The 13,068-nt window shown below is 35.3% G+C and overlaps 1 protein-coding gene across 2 annotated transcripts in view; it reads left to right on the top strand.

Annotated features, from left to right (window-relative positions):
• Nucleotides 1–7,374, top strand: part of LOC144452855 (uncharacterized) — a 54,010-nt gene extending 46,636 nt beyond the window's left edge. The window contains exons 4-7 of one of the 2 annotated variants that reach the window (XM_078144038.1): nucleotides 1,634–1,668; nucleotides 2,660–3,257; nucleotides 4,469–4,573; nucleotides 5,920–7,374. In XM_078144038.1, the coding sequence (XP_078000164.1) occupies nucleotides 1,634–1,668; nucleotides 2,660–3,257; nucleotides 4,469–4,573; nucleotides 5,920–6,015 (834 nt within the window). In that variant the 3' untranslated portion in view covers nucleotides 6,016–7,374. The remainder of the gene's footprint in view (nucleotides 1–1,633; nucleotides 1,669–2,659; nucleotides 3,258–4,468; nucleotides 4,574–5,919) is intronic. The other variant, XM_078144039.1, reaches the window with a different exon arrangement.
• Nucleotides 7,375–13,068: the final 5,694 nt, after the last annotated feature.

The following is a 13,068-nucleotide window of genomic DNA, read 5'->3' as shown; positions in this document are numbered from 1 at the left end:
TATAGTCTGTAGTCCCTATAGTCTGGATCAGTGTACCCTCTAAGCCAATTTGATGCGCCACTGACGCACACAATTTCTAGTGACGCACCAAAATTTGGTGTTCCCCTATCTCTTACTATGTTGTGACCAGTGTACCCTCTAAGCCAATTTGACGCGCCACTGACGCACACAATTTCTAGTGACGCACCAAAATTTGGTGTTCCCCTATCTCTTACTATGTTGTGACCAGTGTACCCTCTAAGCCAATTTGACGCGCCACTGGCGCACACAATTTCTAGTGACGCACCAAAATTTGGTGTTCCCCTATCTCTTACTATGTGGTGACCATGAGTGTGCCCTCTAAGCCAATTTGACACACCACTGACACACACAATTTCTAGTGACGCTCCAAAATTTCTTGTTCCCTTATCTCTTACTATGTGGTGACTCAAAAGAAATCCCAGTTTTTCTCATTTTAACTCACAACAACAAAATTTGGCTATCATTAGAGTACACACTGGTCTGGATGCCAATGTGGTCTCTATCGAAACCATGTCTGGTCAAAGTCCCTCACTCAGCACAAAAAGTTGTTCATCCAATCAGTGGACCCCAACTGTTATAGTGACATAAACAGTGTATAAGTAGCATCCTGAGCTGAAAAATATACTATATTTGGACATTACATAACTGCCCCAATAAACACTAACTTTATAAGGGACTGTGTTATTGGAAAAGTTGAAGAACTGACTCACACCAATAAAATATTAAAAGTTCGCAAAGTTTTGCAAATTAAAAGAGTACATGCTGAGTTTATTTACATTTTGGGACGTATTTTTTGCTGCGTATCTAAAAGGTACGTACTAAAAGTTCGCAAAGTTTTGAGAATTAAAAGAGCACATTTCAAAGGATGGGGAACAAGCTTTCACAAAGCAGTCTAGTTTCAGCTCTGATCTTTTGTGAACAAGTGGTAATACAGAATCTATCGACTGTACAGACCAGACACTTGTTGTAAAACACACAACAGGTTTGGTAAAAAAAACACCTGAATCGTTGCATTGTCTGTCCATCTAAGACCCAATGAATAGCTCTCTTTATTTAAGACAAGTAGGTCTTTACGGAATTGATGCATAGAGGCGGTGACACAGATACACAGAAGGTGTTTTGTATATTATCACTGCCAAAGGCTTAGTACATTTCACGTACAAAAGTTCACAAGAAATATCAAAGTGATCTAAAAAATAAGGAACAAATGCCCTTTTGTAAGACAGAAATGATAGCAACATTTGGAATTCTTCTGGAAAATACTTCTGGAAGTTCTTTGACCCGGCAAGAATGTCTGCATTTGACACATTTTTAGCATACTTTTAGGACTTGCTTGCTGAACTCTTTATGGCAAGACAAGACTTGCCTAACTCAACTCATAACACTGTCAGTAGACACAATATTTACCTAACTCAACTTATGACCCCCTGCGCAAGCTAGCAGAGTTAGGTATATTTGTACCGTTAGCACTACTGTCAGTAGACACAATAATTACCTAACTAAACTTATAACTCCTGCACGAGCTAGCAGAGTTAGGTATATTTGTACCTAAGCCCTGCTGTCAGTGGACACAAAAATTACCTAACTCAACTTATATCTTTTTCTCTTACAGGATAGTATAACAGATGCAAATAGAAATAGCTCAAGGTATGTATGAAATTAATTTATAATGAACATAAAAACAAGTACTGTGAAATACAGTTTTTATGGTTTTAATTTAAAAAAATTAATTTGTTGTTTGTTTCTTGGTTAGATTTGTACTTTTTTGGCCAGATATACATAGTAAATATGAGTAAAACCAATTTTACTGGTGTTTTATTTTAGTAGAAAAAACACCAGCAACTTTAGTGGAAATAAACTCCTTACAAAAATTGAGCATTTTGCTGGATTCTATATTTGTTTTCTCATACAGTGGTAAGTTTTATTGGGAATATATTCTTAAGATCCTGAAATGATAACTTTTCGTGCTGACTTCCTAGTAATATGTAACTTTTGCTACAGTCTTTGCATTAAGCCTAGATCTTTATGTGTCACTACATGTGTTCCACAAATACTTAGACTTTTGAATTCAATATTTTACTTTATTTTCATCAGCCAGAAAGTGGGCACAAAATTTTAATGGATTTTTAAATACACCTGCTGAGTGAGATGATATCAGTGTCATCACCATGGTAACCTTGACAAAAAGTGGTCTCGGTTATCAAAATGTTCGGTGGCATCTTTGTACTATACCAGGTTATCGTCACCATGGTAATCTTGACAAAATGATTACTCTGGTTTATCAAAATGTTCAGTGGCATCTTTGTACTATACCAGGTTATCGTCACCATGGTAACCTTAAAAAAAAGACTACTCTGGTTTATCAAAATGTTACAGTAGCATCTTTGTTTCTGCTACACCAGGTGTGACAACTGTTTTGCATGTTATGGATCTCTGTCATGTATTTGGTTATTACTCTAATACCAGGTGGTTTTCATAAAAATATGTTTCCTGACTCCAAATCATTGGCTGTCTAACAATAATTAACATATAGAAGAATGCGATTCAAAGTGTCATAATCAAAGCTGAATGTGATGAAATCATGGAGTGTTTTACTTGCATGTAATATTGACTAATATTGTATCATTCAAATTAACAGTCTGCATGTCGACCCTGATACCACTAACTCTGATGTTTCCATGGTAACCACACCAGACAATATTGAACAAACTGAAGACATTCGTCAAGAAACAGACAAACAGTCACCTAGATACACACATGTTGATTCTTACCATTATGAGGAGGAAAGAAACATCAGACACTCATATTGGAGGCGTCATGCAAGGTATGACGAAGGAGAACAAGACTTGCCTGTAAAAAATAATGTTGATACGCCAGAAATTAAGATTACGTGTGATGAAACAACGACGAAAGATACGACAAACGGAGAGGAAATGAACAGTGATGTTTTAGATGGAAAGTCAAACAGTGATTCTGCTGATAAAGTAGAAACATCGCCCTCTGTAGGTACGGATGAACAGAAGGAAACGCCACCTTCTGTAGGTACAGATGATGCACAGAAAGACTCAAAGAATGAAGACATACAGGATGAAACGATTTCACCTCGGCTTCGCAGGTCGCGAAGAACTCGTCGTGAAGAATTAAAATATAGGTCTATGCCGCCAGGATCTTTAGATTCACAAGAAATGCATATGTTTTATGTGCCTCCTGAAAGTCCGGCAGAAAACTACAAGAAGGTTTGTCGTACAGTGAAATTTAAAAACTTAGAGTCATTCATCTCTGTGCTACTGTGAAAAAGTGCACTTTCATTGTCCATTAATATTCAATGTTACCCCATGGCACTCTATGTCCAAATATGGAATGAGCCATATCCAAATATGGCACACTGTCCAAATATGGAATGAGCCATATCCAAATATGACATACTATGCACTTTGCCCAAATATGGACTATGGCATACTGCGCACTATGTCCAAGTATGGCATTTCCAACATTGTGTCCATATATGGCATGTCCAAAATGGCATACTATACCCAAATATAGTATGTCATATTAGGGCACGATGTCCAAATATGGCATACAATATCCCAAATAAGGAGTGCAGTATTTTGAAAATTATGACCTCTGAAAAACTTGTGAATTGTTTTGTGAGATAGTTTTGAATTAAGTCACTATTCTGATTTTGAACTTTAGAAGCTGTGAGTTGCGGAAAATGAGATACAATGTAGCTATTTCCAAACCATTTATGAAACTCAAGGTTAACATATTCCAATACCTTCTGGTAAATCTTTTATGAGTTTATTGTGAAAACTGCAATCGGGGCCAACCACAATGGCAAGCCAGTTTGGAGACATGGACTTGATATAAGTATGTAAAATTGAGTTTGATGAAAAAGTAAACAAGTCGTTTACTTTACGTTAAGACTTTGTTACTGATGACAAGAGGTCTTATTCAATTCTATATGTTGTATGGAGCACTGAAAGACGTCAGTCAGTCAGTATCGTATTTTGTATGCACATATATATAAAGACTAAAAGGGAAGTGTTTACCTTTCAGATATTTTATTTTGGCAACTATCAACCATGGAAATAAACTTTCCTTGAAACATTAAAAAAAAAAACTTTTTAAACTATTCATACTAACATAATCCAATATATTATTTCCTGTCTCCATAACCATGGCAACAAACTTCCTTGAAATCATTCACAAATTTTCCCCAAATCAGTAAATTAACATATTTAAAGTAAAGAAATTTCTGTAACTATGGAAACAAAAGGGTTTGAAAATAACAATTTCTGCCTCCCCAACTTCAATTATTAACAAAGTTGAACTAAATATTAAATAGTTTGTGTGATTATTTCTGTTTGTTAATAAGGTAATTTTGACACTAACACTATTTTATGTTTTGTTTTCTTGTTCTGTGCAATGCATGGTGTATACACTACAGTTGTATGACAGAGAAAGACGTGAGACTAGACGTCTGAACCGTCGTCTTGCTGAGGCTGAACAGACCAACACCAGACTACAAGAAGAGACTGAAAAACTAAGAAAAGTACTAACCCTATATCATCTAATAGTTCATTTATGTAAAAGTAATTTGTAACCATTAAAATGGCCACCATTGCTAACCATTAAAATGGCTGCCATAGCAACCATTAAAATGGCCACCATAGCAACCATTAAAATGGCCTCCATAACAACCATTAAAATAGACATAGCAACAATTAAATTGGCTATAGTATTGACTTAGATGCATACTTTCTGACAAGGTTTTGGATTTATTTTTAGGATTGTCATGTATGGTACAAAGTACATGTAGATATTTGTATATTTATTTTTATATATTCTATGTTTTTTTACATTTTGGGACCTGAAATAAGACAACTCTTAAAATGTCCATAGAAACCATTAGATGTTTGAAGCAATCATTGCAATGGCCTTAGCAACCATAAAAATGGCCTTAGCAACCATTTAAATGGCCATGGCTGTGTAATCATTCAAGCCTTGGGTTGTAGGGTGGTTGAGGAGTATGTATAAAAATCTCAGTTATCAGATTTCAGAAAAAATTATTATATATTCATATAGATTTTGTCACAACTTTGTGTCTTTCAAGTGATTAATCATATGATTTTGAAAAATTACAATATCAGAGAGACATCAGCTATGAGTTCTAGAAGTCAAAGTTTTCAAAGCTATATGTGTTAGCACACCCATAAACAGTTAACCTGATTGGCTGCCACCAACAACTCAATGGCCAATGGGATGTCTTGTTATGTTTGCTAGCTTTAAATATGTCAATACCTTGTTGATTCATTCTATGGTGCTCCAACATCCCATAATATGTATTGACTCACTTTCCTTTCTGAAGTTATCTGAACAACTTAAAATGGCCATATGGATGAGGATTGGGTATTCATTTTGGATTTTTTAAAACAATTTTATCGCAGATTGCAATTGCAAAAGACTAATAAATGTGTAAAATGTTTGTTATTGTACGTACAATAACAAACTTTTGTCACATTTTGTAGCTCTTTGCAATGTATTGAGTTACAAACACGGACTTGATCTATGTTGTTTCACATTGATTTTTCAAGTGGGAATCCGTAATTAAATTGTTTTATAAATTAAAATCCCACTCCTCGTCCATATGGCCTCTTTAGAGTCAAACTTTGTTTGGTGTCAGAGGCAGCCACTTTGTGAAATTTGTTGACGTGAATGATTTGCCTCACACACTGGTCAACCCCTTTCAGACAGGTGAAGGCAAAGTCACATGATTTTTCAGTATGCTATCATTATTGATATGTAAATTTGCATAATATGCATAATACAAAATTTGGAAAGCTTGGAAGATTTTTGTAAAAGTTGATTATTCTCATATTTTCTCAATTTTTTTTGCAGGACTTAGTTTCAGCAGACTCTGAGATTGAACGTCTTCGTGAAGAAAATGATGCTTTAATCAGTGCGGTGACTCGAATGTCGATTGACAGACGTTAATCAGTGCGGTGACTTGAATGTCGATTGACAGACGTTAATCAGTGTGGTGAGTTGAATGTCATTTGGCAAACGTTAATCAATGAGGTGACTCGATTGTTGATTGACAGATGTTAAACAGTACAGTGACTCGAATGTCAATCATCCGACGTTGATCAGTGCGGTGACTCGAATGTCAATCAACTGGCTTTGATCAGTGCGGTGACTCGAATGTCAATGGACAGACCTTAAGCAGTACAGTGACTCGAATGTCAATCGACAAACGTTAATCAGTGTGGTGACTCGAATGTCATTTGACCGACATTGAACACCGTTGCTCACGTGATGTCATCATGCAGTCTCTCTGTACTTTGGATTTGACAGACTTTGTAAAAAAAGAACCTTTTTTTCATTACTGTTTTCCTAGATGTTGGGTGTAAAATTTTGGAGGTAAGAATTGTAGTTCAGTAGATTTTGGTGATTGAGTGTTGAATTATTAATTTTTACTTTCCTGGTGATTTGTAATTCAGGTTTTAGTTAGCACATACAATTTAGGACCCAAAATGCTCTGCAGACCTTCCCTGTACTTGCCGGCACTGACAGATTCAGCCATACCTATGCAGATTCGTGTATAGTTAATGCAAATTCATCCAGCTATGCAAATTCAGCCATAGATATGCAAATGTATCAAATGCTATGCAAATTCATCCATAGTTATGCAAATTCATCCACATCTATGCAAATTAATGTGTAGCTATACAAATCCATGTATAGTTATGCAAATTAAGTCATAATTATGCAAATTCATCATTAGGTATGCAAATTCATCATTAGCTATGCAAATACATAAAAAGCTATGCAAATTCATCATTAGCTATGCAAAGATGAAAATCTGATGGAGGAAAGGTTGCACTGTTTCCTTTATATTTCAAAGATTTCACATCTGCTGAAGTTGGATTCTGTCTGGAAAAGGTCACGTCATTTTGTGATAAGGTTGAAAGCTGCACTAGCTGCAATAGTTAGATAACAGTATTGAAACATCTGTGTATAACATATTTGTGTAGCAGTAAACACACAATATGTAATACCCCAGTTACAGTCAGTGCAGCTTTAAAGGTGATATCAGGTGTTGTCCAAGACTAGACTAGTTCCTATATGAGATCATCTCCACTCACGTATAGGAGAAGTCGTTATTTTAGCACAAAAATCTGTGCTACCCCCACTGGGCAAAGGATTAACGATGCATGTCAGTAGTAATCCATCACAAATTGACAGGCAGTTGCAATTGGTTAGTTCCTTTAGACAATTACTCATTAACCGAACTCCACCTCTTCAGTCTGAAACTAAAATCATGTGAGGGCGCAATAACGTCATCATGTATATATGAATGCAGTTGGGGGGGGGGGGGGGGGGGAGCACAGATTTTTATGCTAGAATAATGACTTTTCCAATATGTGAGTGGAGGTGATCACAGTAATTATAATGTGTCGTATAGGAACTAGACTAAAGAGTGCCGCGCCACATTGATCTTTTTCAGATGTGGACTTGAGGAGTGTAAAGTGTGTTCCATAGTCACTAACTAAAATTCAGAATGTGTACCTGACAAGCTAACCTGACTAGAAACATTGCATGAAAATTTTAGTACATGTTTGCTATCAGTGCATAACCATGGCAATTTATTGACATGATTTCTAGTATTCTAGATGGTTTGAACAGTTTTTCGTGGATTTTTGATAGCTTGACCACACTAGTAAAACCCCTAGGATGGTAGGTTATTCTCAGGAATGTGTCACCCAAATGGGTTAGCTTTTTTGTAACATCACCGGGCTACATTTCCATACGAAAATTCCCTAAACATAATGTTGATAAAGAAATGTACTTTTTTATTTTATTTTAACAGGAGACATACCTCATTGTGTATGTCAAAATCATTGGTTTTGTGTATGTCCAAATCATTGGTTCATTCTTTTGCTGAAAAAATTTCTTCAGAAAATGGTTGATGTTTGGAACCAGGGTGACACACTCCTATCTAAGAATACCTGCCCACCCTTCCCCGGGGAATAAAACGAGCTAGCTGTTGTAGCTTTTAATAAGTTGAAGTTCACTCTCTCTGACATCTCACTCACAGTCTTTCAAAAGTCTATCTATAAAAATAGGTTGTTTTTGAAGCATAAGCCAAGTTATTGTCTTTGAACAGAAAATATGTATTATATACCCTGGTCTTTTCTATGTCATGACAACATGTGTCTATATTGCTGATTCTGCGGTGCCCGAAATGCGAGTCAAAACTTTCCAAATCACCACTATTTCCCGATTTTTTATGAATTATGCTTGAAGAGGTATAACTATAGTATTCTTCAATATTTTTCTTATATTCGTGACCTAAGGGGTCTTGTCACTACGAGTTGCTAAACGAGTAGTGACAAGACCCCTTAGGTCAGTCATATTTTTCATTGGCTGAACAAAGAAAATTATTGGGGAATAATATCTAATTGAGCAAGATTTGTGTGAAGGATGCTGTAGGAATATAAAATTTGATTCGTTTGTATTCAAGGTTTTTTAAGATTGATCTGAGAAATGGTGAAAAATGAGATTTTCTGTGATATATTTCAACTTTAAGGAACATGAGTTGTTGTTTTTCCTGCGATCCTTTATTTTGTGAATATGTATTTAGTTATCTAGAGATTGTTTTTAAAGGGGATGGTCCGGTTTTCTCAGTCTGTTGATCTTTATTCATTTTTGGAGTGCCTATGCTGATATTTGTCAGATGTGACATACTGTTTAACTTGGTGATAGCAGTAGCCAATCATAGCAGTAGTCTGGATGATTGACACAAACAGAAACAATTGTGAATGGTTAGTTGAAAGTCATGTGTATAGAGAGATATTCAGTGAGGTTAGAAGGCTATTACTGGTCAATTTCATGTTACCATAGAGATATTAAAACCAGCCTCCCAGGCAAGTAGTTATTGGTCTGTGAACTTTATCATTATAGAGATTACCATATAGATATTCAAATTATCAAGAAGGCTGGTAATGATTGGTCAGTGAAATCCATCACCATAGAGATAGTCAAATCATCTTTAAAGGCTGGTCATGATTGGTCAGTGAAATCCATCACCATAGAGATAGTCAAATCAGCTCACTTGCCAGCTTTTTTGTTATTGGTCAGTCAAAGGGTATCCCTATAGTAACCCAAATTATTAAAGGGAAAGGGAGATAAACTTGTGTATCGATCAAGACATATCGCGTTGGGGAGTGCAAATGAGTCTGAAGCATGACCTTTGACATAAAAGGTCAAAGTTCAACATATCAAGAGATGTTATACTTGCTTGCAACAGTAAAGTAGTTGGGTCAGAAATCATGACAAAAGTTATTTACAGCAACTTTAGATCTGATAATGTGATGCAATCTATTATAAAAATTGTATAAAAATGATGCTTAACTATGACTTTGCTCACAGACTTGTCTTGGTGGTACTGTCCACTTTGCTCACAGACTTGTCTTGGTAGAGAACGTCTTGAGATAGTAACACCAAGACAAATATCTGGACTAGAGTGCTTCTTGAGATTGAAAAACCAAGACAAGTCTGTGGACTAGTGTAGAGAACATCTTAAGATACTAACACCAAGACAAGTCTGTGGACTAGTGTAGAGAACATCTTGAGATAGTAACACCAAGACAAGTCTGTGGACTAGTGTAGAGAACTTCTTAAGACATTACCACAAAGACAAGTCTGTGGGTGTGGAGAGAACATCTTACAATAGTAACACCAAGACAAATCTCGGGACTATCCTGGACTAAACTTAGAAGAAAACTTAGTTATATATTTGATGTGATTTTTGTATGGGATATATGAATTAGGTACCATAAAATAATAATAAGGTTTTTCTTTGTTGACTTTGTTTGTGTGTTTGTTATTTCTTAACACTAGTATTATCTTTGAGGAATGTTGATATTTTTTGAAAGTGTAAAACAAGTTTTTATAAAAAACTTTAAAAAGTGCTTTTTTTAGCTATTTATTGAAACTATGCAGTGCTGCATAGTTGTAGGCGAATGTGCTATTTTCAGGGTTTCAGGGTTTATGCAGTTTTTATACTGCTCAATCATCACCAATCGGTGACAAAAGTAACATTTCTAGCAATTCAAAGGTGAAATTGAGCAAAAATATTATCAAACACACATTGTAAGAATTTCTGTTAGATTGTGTTCAAATAGTTGTGGTACAACCAGCGACACAGTAGCATGAACAAGTTGACATTATTGATACAACCAGCAACATGCTAGCATGACCAAGCTGAAATTACTGCTACAAACAGGGAAAGTAAACAAAAGTTCCCCTGTCATTTCATGTACAGAGGCCATAAAACTGTTTTTATCAAATAATGAAATATGATATACAAGTCTCCAAATTCCACCATGTTGTGCCAAGTGGTGTTAATCCAATTCATTTGTTTACTTTCCCTGTTTGCAGCTTGTTCCTGGTAGCCTGTCACTGGTTGTACAAGTCATTCAAGATTTATTAGTCAATGCTATCACTAACTTTAGTTGTTTCAAAATGTGGAAATTTCCTGATTACATGTATTGATAATGTATTAGTCTAAGTCCTGACAGACCGTATTCCGTACTACGTTATCTTCATACTATACCGTCTAGTCAAGCCTGTTACTCAAGGCGTTAATTGTAGTTCAACCCCATGGTGAACGAAGTGCGAATGGCGCATGTCAGTACTAATCCATCACAAATTGACGACCTGTTGTCATCGCTCGTTAATATTTATTCGATACAGCTGTTTTGACTATGTCCAATGTCCAACCAGGACTCCACCTCCAGTCTCTTGAAATTAACTAACAGGCGTGACTAGATGATATTAGTGTGAAGTTAACGTAGTGCGGAATACTGTCCGTCAGGAACTAGACAAATCATGTATTGAATACAACTTATTCTTGAGAGATTACAGACATCTAACTTCTGCATCAATGTCAAAGGTCAAAACAGTACAACTTCAGACCCGTTACATCCTGTAGATGTCTTATAACACATAGTTCTAGGACACATATTTGTTAAATGTGGCCTTCAAACATTTTTAGTGTTGGAAGTGAGAATACCTGTATTTGCTAAGTGAATATGTTACCTCTTTCTGAACACTTATCATCAAATACATGATATTTTGCACAGTACTGTCATAGTCTTCCAACAACTTAGCAATTTAAATACTCACATTTCTAAGGCTAAATAATGAAATTGTGTGTTTCCGATAACTCGACCAACCCTAGTTTAAGCCACCGAACCTAAACCAAAATAAAATTTACTTCCATTTCCATGTAGATTTTTCTCACCAAAGTATCTTCACTTTAGAAAAAAAAATCCTTTGCAGAGAAACCATATCATTTCAGACTATACTAATACAGTCTGCATAATGTGTTTGTTTACTTCTAAATCATATAGTCAATTTTACATCTAATCAAACTGGTCAGGATGCCAATATTTGAATCATCTCTGAGACAGATATTAAGATTCGATAAAAGTTAGTACTAAGCTACATCAAACTAGTCCTGCTTGCAGACGGTGCACACGTTTCACTCAACACTATCCTGTGAAAGCCAATGTAACCAGTGAGTGTGCCTGCAAAATGCTTTGGCACCAATTACAAAAGAATTACATACGCAGTAATCAAATATTAGCAATTGATCTACGAAAAGTCTGGATGGCAACCTGGTTTTAGGTGTAAATGGTAACGATACTGTATAGGAACGAGACTAGGTTATCGAAAACACACCAATTTTGCCTAATTCAACTGATCTGACTTTTTAAGTGATCATTTTCAAACATTTACCTCGAGAATTATTTGTATGATTCTCTCTATATCAGATTTTTGAGTGTTGGTAATTTTCTGTTTTTTCCACCAATCAAAGGTGATGTTTTACAGTGTCAAGGTGTTTTATACTTTATGTTTAATACAGTGATTTGTATTGGTTAAGACTTGGTGCTAATAAGTTCCTAGTGCCACATTGTCAAATACTCTAATTTGAAAATACTGGTAATTTGAATTTTTGTACACAATGTATTTTAAGAGCTGCTTTTAAAATTATAAAAATCTATTTTGAATTTATCAATTTTAGACCAGCTTCTTAATATAATGATTAACTTTGTATGCACCAATCAAAAACAGTGTTTCACAGTAATGAACAATATGATGTGTGCGCACCAATCAAAATGCAGCTTTTAACTGTAAATTACTCATTTGATCTATGTGCACCAATCGAATAGTAGCTTTTAACTTATGATTAAATTTGACTTGTTTGCACCAATCAGAATGCAGCTTTTAACTATTACTAATTTGATCTATGTGCACAAATCGATTAGTAGCTTTTAACAGTATAATTCCTTCTACTTAGCATTGTATAAACTGTGATATCAACTCATGATGGCAAATAGTTTTTCAGCGTTTTTTTTTCATCAAAAAGTCTTCCTGTAGTATTTATAAGTTTCTTACACACCATCACAGATTTGTCCTAGATGTTTACAATACTTAAGAATTATATTTTGTTTAGATTGCTGACTGCCAATATTATGTTGTATGAGTATGTGCTCTTAATAAAGTACATATTTTTCATGCTATTCGTCTGTTCATTTTCTCCCCGTTACGTTATGGCATGCTAGGAAGAATTCAGTTCGCATGAAGAGTCAAGGCTCAACACTCTTGAAGTACTAGAATCTGTGCACAGGGATCTCAGGCTCAGTTAGTTTTGTTTACGAAAACAAACAAATAAATAAATAAGCAAACAAACAAATAAACAAAAACACACATAAACCAACAAATACTGACACCCCAAAAAATAGATATATAGTGACTAATTTGACGTCTATATTTGTTCTGTTTGTTTGTTTGTTTGTTTGTTTTGCTCATTTGTTTGTTTGTTTGTTTTTGTAAACTAAACTAATTGGGCCTGAGCCCCTTGTGATCTGTGTTGAATTTAACATGTTTACCAGCAAATAGCTGCCATGTCTGACTAGTGAGTGTCACATGAGCAGACTCCAACATTGCAGGAAATAGACATCTAGTTGTAATGAAAGT

The sequence above is a fragment of the Glandiceps talaboti genome, chromosome 23, assembly GCF_964340395.1.
Source record: "Glandiceps talaboti chromosome 23, keGlaTala1.1, whole genome shotgun sequence".
Classification (NCBI taxonomy): Eukaryota; Metazoa; Hemichordata; class Enteropneusta; family Spengelidae; genus Glandiceps; species Glandiceps talaboti.
Note: the sequence above shows the minus strand (reverse complement) of the source record. Positions and strands in the feature narration are given on the sequence as shown.